This window comes from Triticum dicoccoides, chromosome 1A (genome assembly GCF_002162155.2).
Source record: "Triticum dicoccoides isolate Atlit2015 ecotype Zavitan chromosome 1A, WEW_v2.0, whole genome shotgun sequence".
NCBI classification, from domain to species: Eukaryota; Viridiplantae; Streptophyta; class Magnoliopsida; order Poales; family Poaceae; genus Triticum; species Triticum dicoccoides.
The window spans coordinates 41,240,849-41,248,558 of record NC_041380.1 but is presented as its reverse complement, the minus strand read 5'-3'; the positions used below and the strand labels follow the sequence as shown (position 1 = coordinate 41,248,558).

The window sequence follows — 7,710 nt, the reverse complement described above, 5'->3', positions numbered from 1 at the left end:
TAGTGCTTGCGGCGAATCCGAGCATTGTTTGCCTCCAGGAAACGAAGCTGCATGAGATATCTTTACCGACTGTACAACAATGTCTTGGGAATAAATTTTGCAACTTCTATTATGTTCCGACAGTGGGAACGCGTGGTGGAATTCTAGTGGCCTGGGATGAGACCGTAACCAGGCTATCCAATCCACACTACCAAAGTAACTCGCTCACGGCGTTGGTAAAATCGTCAGGTGCTACGGAGTGGTGGATGACATGTGTGTATGGTCCTCAAGAGGATGGGGCAAAGGTGGAGTTCTTGCAAGAGCTTGCGGACATCAGGGATTTGCACGCAGGGTCGTGGCTGATAGCGGGAGACTTCAACTTAATAGCAAAGCAGGAGGATAAGAGCAATGATCTTATTAATAGATGGATGTTGGCAAGGTTTCGGGCGAGGCTAAATAGACTTGAGATGAAGGAGTTGTATCTAAATGGGCGCCGGTACACATAGTCTAATGAGAGCCAGAATGCAACCCTTGAGAAGATTGAACACGTTTTTGTATCTAATTAGTGGGATGCTGCGTTCCCGGCATGTTTCTTATCTGCCCTTGGGACGGCGATCTCGGATCATTGCCCACTTATGTTGGATATGAATGTGGAGATTGGCATGAAGTTTGAAGCATTCTGGGTCAGGGCGCCATGTTTTATGGAGATAGGGCAGAGGGCTTGGGACTCAACACCAGCGGCTACCAATGACTACGTCACGCTACACAATAAATTGAGGGCCAAGACAAATGCCCTACAAAGTTGGAGTGATCAGTGGATTGGCAATGTCAAGTTGCAGACTGCCATTGTCATGGAAGTGATCATGAGGTTGGATGTGGCAATGGATTCAAGGACTCTTTCGGACATGGAAAGGGAGATGAGGAAGACGTTGAAACAAAAACTTCGGGGGCTATGTTCGTTGGAGAGATCAATTGCAGGGCAACGGTCGAGATTGTTGCAGCTAAAGGAGGGGGATGGAAACACGAGACTGTTTCATCATCAGGCGAGCCATAGGCAAAGGAAAATGTGATGCACTCGGTTAGATAAAATGGGAGGTTGTATACGAGACAGGAGGAGGTCGCCTTCGCGGTGGACGCGTACTACGGGCAGGCCTTTGGCTGTTGTGAACAGCAGGAGCATACTCTAAATCTCGATGAGCTAGACCTACCACACTGGGATCTGCTGCACCTAGAGGAGTCGTTCACGCCAGAAGAAGTGGAAAACGTGGTAAAGGTCATGCCCTTGGACAAGGCACCAGGGCCTGATGGTTTTACAGGTAGGTTCTACGACGTGTGCTGGCACATTATCAAGGTGGATTTCATGAAAGCTATGGACTGCATGTACCGAGAGGATATGATGGGAATGGCAGCAATCAATAAATCACTTGTCTCTCTCCTGCCGAAGAAGGAAGGTGCATTGGAGGTGGGATATTTCAGGCCGATAAATCTTGTGCACGGAGGTATCAAATTTTTTGAGAAGGTTCTCTTGACTAGGCTTGCGGTGGAACTTCCCAACCTGGTGGGAAACCATCAAAGTGCGTTTGTGAAGGGGAGGTCCTTGCATGATAATTTCATGCTCGTACAGTGTATGGCACGGCAGTTGCATGCGTTAAGGAGGCCTGCGGTTTTGCCCAAGTTGGATATATCTAAGGCCTTTGATTCGGTACAATGGCCTTTCCTACTGGAAGTAATGCAACAGCTTGGATTCGGTCCCAAGTGGAGGGCTTGGATCTGTGGAATCTTAGCCACTTCAACTACAACAGTGGTGGTGAATGGAGAACCGGGGGAAACAATCTACAACTGCAAGGGGGTGAGAAAGGGAGATTCCCTCTCTCCTATGATGTTCATACTCACCATGGAGCCACTACAGAGGTTGTTTGACGTAGCTGTAGACAGAGGAGTGTTGGCACCATTGGCTACGAGAGGCATGAATCAAAGACTCTCAATATATGCAGATGATGTGGTCTTGTTCATCAAGCCGAGGCTGGTGGATTTGGAAGCATGTAGGGCAATCTTAGCCCTGTTTGGAGAAGCCTCTGGTTTACACAATAACATGGCAAAATCTGCAGCTCTACCAATTAGGTGCACAAAGGAGGAGATCGTGTTGGCCGCGAATGAGCTCGGATGCCCGGTTGGGTCCTTTCCGATCAAGTACCTTGGTCTGCCGCTTGCGTTAAGGAAACAATCTGCTGCGCAGCTTCAATACCTAGTGGACAGCATGGCCAGCCGTTTTCCTAAGTGGAAGGCCGCACTAATGCCAAAGAGTGGAAGACTGACACTAGTCTTGTCTGTGTTGTGTGCCATGCCGATACATGCGATGATGGCTCTGGAGTTGCCAATAAAAACGATTACGGCGATGAACAAAGTATGCAGAGGGTTCTTATGGTGCAACAAGGAGAAGGCCAGCGGTGGCAATTGTGTCGTTGCATCGGAGACTGTATGCGCGCCCAAGTGGGCGGGTGGCCTTGGCATCCCCAACTTGTGTTGGATGAATCTGGCGATGCAAGCACGATGGCCATGGCTGAAACGTGCTGATGGGAGCAGGCCTTAGAGTGAGTTCGCAATTCAAGTGTCGGACAAGTCCATACAAGTATGCCAAGCTGCATTAAGGGTCAATGCAAGGAACAGGGAATCCACTCTGTTCTGGGAAGACAGATGGCTGGACGGAATGAGGATACAAGAGATGGCTTCGGACGTATACAACAGGATTCCAAATAAGGTTCGACAGACTAGGACGGTTGGGCAAGTGGCAGCCAATGGGCAGTGGGTGTTGGACATCGGCCTGAATATGGATGCAGCAGCACAACAGCAGTTTCTCCAGATATGGCAGAGGGTCGCGGCGTGGGAGCCAATGCCCGGCGAGCAAGATGAGTTCTCATGGTCCTGGGATGCGAGTGGGAAGTTCTCGGTGCGCTCAGCGTATGCAGGCAGGTTTTGGGGTCGGGAAGTGGTTCCCACGTCGAAGCTGGCCTGGAAATTCCCCGGGCACCGTCGCAATGCCTCTTCTTTGCATGGTTAGCCCTGAAAAATAGGTGTTGGACTTCAGATAGGCTCGCGAGGAGAGGGCTACAGCACCAATCAGCCTGTCTGTTCTGTGATCAGGAACCGGAGACGTTAAACCATGTGCTGCTCACATGTGTTTTTACCAGGACAGTGTGGGCTGTGGTTGGAGAGGCACTGGGTAAGATTGGATGGGGGCCAAACCACGAGGATGAGCTAGGAGAGTGGATGTGTGCCAAGAAAGGAAACGACTACCTCGGCACCAAGGACATACATACTATGTTGTTACTGGTCATGTGGGAGCTATGGAAGCATCGCAATGCAATCGTGTTTGACGGCGCTCACCTTCGGTGGAGAGGCTCATGGACAAGATCAAATCCGAGTGTGTATTATGGGCATCAGCAGGGCTGTTCAAAGGAAAGTTGGAGGAGTTCCTGGGTGGATTACATAGGTGGATGAATAGGGAGGAGTAGGATGTGTGGATGTAAGTGGAGCGTGTACGTGTTGTAAGGCCGTACAAGCTTGTAATGTAACTATGGAGGCATGCTTTGCTCTTCTTCTTTAATATATGATATGCATACTCGTGCATATTCGAGAAAAAAATGTGTGCCAAACATTTGATGGGTGGTGGAGTTGTTGATGTGATGTCCTACTAATTTGGGAGATGAAATCTAAGGCCTGTTTAGGCATCCCAAACTTGTGCAGGAATCCACCATCCACAGTTCAATTAAATAATCACCACAGAATTGAAAACACACTGATACATTGATCTTTAAAACTTGTCGGGCATGTATGATAGCCGATCAGTGTTACGGTGTTAAATTATTAGTAACCATTTGTTCTACATGGCCATAAGTGGTGACAACCGTGTTGTTATAACACCGTTGCCCTACCTATAACACTTAAACCGACTGCCTCAGCCCCACCGCATTGTGCCCCGCCCTTCCCGTTGCCTGATCAACAACACCTACGCGTCAATGGTGTATCCTCATCGACATTCCGTGTTGTTGGTGCCCGTGCGTGCTCGTCCTTACACATACTACTACGGTGTGTGCACATGCGTGTGCATGCGTGGACATGTTGCGCGTGTGTGGTGGTGCATGTGCGGTGCTGTCGGGTCTCCAGGATCGTCGTGCACGGTCGTTGACCTCAACATCGCTGCCAACTACGTCGGCCAAGGCAACAACCACGATGGGGTGAGTTTTGGTAAACTGATACTGGAGTATGTTTTTGTGTCAATGTCTAAACTTGTTTTTTTTATGAACGTGGATATTATATACTCCTATATAAGAGCTAGCTATACAAAACCTGATCGATGCAGTTCCTTGTCCAGGTAGGACATGACGTCTTGTGGTCGCTTGTGGAGTAGAACTGTATAGATAGAGAGAAAGAAGAAAAGCAGCATGACATTGCGCTACGCCAAATCTTGTCTCAGCGAGTTTGATCATCGCCATTACTACAAGGAGTATCAAAATAATCAATCTAAATTAGCGCGCGCGGTTTCCCCTGCCCTGGCTGGGGCAGTGCGTAAAGGTGACCGGCTTGGTAGGAGGCGCCGTCCTTGGGATGCTTCATCTCATCGTCACACGCGAGGCAGTAATCCACGGGCACGAGCCACGGTTGAGCTCCGGCAAACCAGTTGCCGGCGAGACCGCCGACTCGATCGTCTGCCTCTCCGTCCAGCGAGCACAAGCAAGTTGGAGTCCGTATCCTGGCTCCACCAGGGCCACGCCTGTTCTGATCGTGCAACTCAGCGAAGAAGAAGCGCTCTCCCGTGGTGTGGGAAGAAGTAGCATCCTCCTGGTCCATGGCCGTGGAGAAGAAGTTGATATGGTGGTACGAGCCCTGGCTGTTCAGAAGACTGACATATCTCGTGGCCCTGGTCAGCTCGAGCTTGACCTTGTTGCCGGCGTTGGCGTTGTAGTGGTGCAGCGCGTCCTGGGCGGCCGACTTGGCCAGGCTCGTCTGGAGGCGCTGCCGCGCCACCGGGTCTAGCCGTGGTGCGTACAGTGTCTGCTCGTCGTATGGATATGGCTCCGACTCCGGATCTTCTTCTTCGTCTTGCGGCGGCTCCGGCTGCTGGGCCGCCGCAGCTGCCGCCTTCCATGCGCGAGGTGACATCGGCGGCGGGAGCCACCCGGCGCCCAGGCATGGCCCCGGAGGCTCACCGCCCGGAGACGTCAGACGGGATAGCCATTCTTCCTCTTCCTCGTTGTGCTCGTCCAGCATGTAGTAGCGAACCGGCGGGAGCAGTGGGGCGGGGGCAACACGGCTGCTCGACGGCGACGACGGGGCCTCCATCTCCATGTGCGCCTAACCTTGCGTTCTACTGGAACGATGCTCCCTCTAGTCACCACTCCAGTTTAATATATGGGTCTGGCGAAGTCTCAGTCGGCTGACGTCAGCATACAATTTTTATGGCGCAACATTTGTTTTCAGCCAGGTTTTGTTACTTTTCCTAGAGGAACTCAGCCAGATTTTGTTCTACGTATCGCTGCTTGTTTCTCCACTCGCGATCATTGCATGGGCCTGCAGATCGGCCCATTTTTCTTCTTTTGCATTGGGCAACGATCTGCGCTGGTGCGCCGGCCCAACTGTTGGGCCGGTCGAGGCCGAGCCGTCCGATGCAGATGGTGAAGGCCGCCAGATCTGCGCACACGAGGCTCCACCAAACCAAACGTTGCAGCAACCATTCTTCGATCCAAATCGGAACCGTCGCCGTCGCTGTCGCCCTTGAAGTTCTCCGTCGTCGCTGTTGAAGCTCGCCGTCGTCGCCATTGAAGCTCGCTGCCGTAGTTGTTCGCAGCCTTGCCGTTGCGCCGCCCGCGCTCGTCCTCGCCCTCGTGCTCGCTGGCAACCTCCGCTCGCCGCCGCATCCTTGGCCACACGCGCTCGTCCTCGGTCTCGTGCTCCGCATAGGATCCTTGGCCGCCCGCGCATACCTCCATGGCAACTCCGGTGAAGATGGCCGCAGCACCCCCGTCGTCAAGCTCGCGCCGTACCATGTCCTTCAATTTGCTGGTCACGAAAACAAAAACAAAATCATGAGTCGTAGCAAAAATTATGCCCTTCATGGATGCAGCAGAATAAAATGCCGGTGGTAGCAAAAACGTACGACGGTTGCAGCAACTCGGCGTCGCCGCCGTCGTGGGTTGCGACTCCGCCATGATGGATGTAGCAAAACTCCTTGCTGGTAGTAGCACAATCTGAGGACGGTTGCAACAAAAAAAGTCACCGCTGTAGTAGGTCGCAGCTCCGCCCATGATGGATGTAGCAAAATTCGTCGCAGGTTGTAGCAAAAAATGGTGACGGTTGCAGCAAAAAACTCTTCCAACAAAAGTTCTTGTCGTCAGTTGCCTCATTTATTTTGCTTCTCAATGGCCGTCGTTAATTTGGAAAAGAGGGTTGAAACTTTTCAATCCAATGGATGAAACTTTCCAAAACAATGGTTGTAGCTTTTTATTTTTATTTTGTAGTGGTAGGATAAAACTACTCTTTCGCCGGTTGAAGCTTTCATATGAATGAATGTAACTACTCTTTCGTCGGTTGAAGCTTTTTTCATGGTCGGTTGAAGCTTTTTTCGTAGCTGCTTCCATCTTTTCCATGAGGGTTGAACCTTTTCTGTCATGCCTGTTGAAGCTTTTTTCTCCGTCGGTTGTAACCTATACTAGGCCGGTTGAAGCTTTTTTCCATGTCCGTTTGCATCAATTTGTCACTGTTCCCGTCGCAGGTCGCGGTCTCCCCCCACATATGATGGATGTAGCAAAAATCCCGCCCATAGTAGCAAAATCTTAGGACGGTTGCAACAAAAAAGCCACCGCCCTAGTAGGTCGCAGACCCGTTGTGATGAATGTAGCAAATCTGTCACCGGTAGTAGCAAAAAAAGACGACGGTTGCAGCTTCTAGCTCAGCTGGTTGTAGTTTTTAGGGGGGAGGTCGTCGTTGGAGTGGAGCTAGACGGATGGACGGAGTGCGCCATGAGGATGAGGGGGTAGGTGACACATGCCATGGCACGTCTTCTCCAGCACCGATGGGGCCGTCCCATGTCGCCGGCCAAGGTCGTTGCAGCTCCGGTGACCCCGCGGTTGTAGCATCCGCCAGCGTCGTTCCAGCTTCTCGTCGCTGCCGGTCTCCAGGATCGTGTCGCCGCCAGTCTCCAGCACCCCGTTGCAGGACGCCATGGCCGTCGGTTGGTGGCGTCGTCGCCAAGGCTTGGATTGGATTGAGAAAGAATAGAGCCAGGCGTGAGGAACGAATGGATGGGAACGAGTGCATCGTGTGAAGCTGTTTGCACGGGGCCTCTGTGTTAGTGTGTTGCGTGACGAAGCGGCCAGCCAAAGTTTCCCTTCCGCATTGCACCTCACGTGCTCGTGCTATGTTCCTTCTCTTTTGTTTACATCTGTGTTGCTTCTCTTCTTTTTTTTAGATCTATGTTCCTTCTCTTCTCTGTGTACTTGTCGCATATTTTTTCTCATCAGTTTTTAAAATGGGTTTGAGTTGTATAAAAATATATTTTATGACAAAGAAGTAAAATATCAAAAATGGAAAAAAGAACACAAAATATAATTCCTACTCTCCATATCATCTTTGCTCGCTCTTTGTTTTTCAAATCATTCTTCGAAAAACAATTTGTATTGTAAAAAAGATCTTTCATGTTAAAAAAATTAAAACAAAATTAAAATCTCAGTTGCA

At 50.8% G+C, this 7,710-nt stretch overlaps 1 protein-coding gene across 1 annotated transcript; it reads right to left on the bottom strand.

Moving 5' to 3' along the window:
- Positions 1-4,500: 4,500 nt before the first annotated feature.
- LOC119350733 lies at positions 4,501-5,325 on the bottom strand. The gene has a single exon (XM_037618422.1). It carries the CDS (start codon positions 5,323-5,325, stop codon positions 4,501-4,503), a length of 825 nt encoding a protein of 274 aa, XP_037474319.1.
- Positions 5,326-7,710: the final 2,385 nt, after the last annotated feature.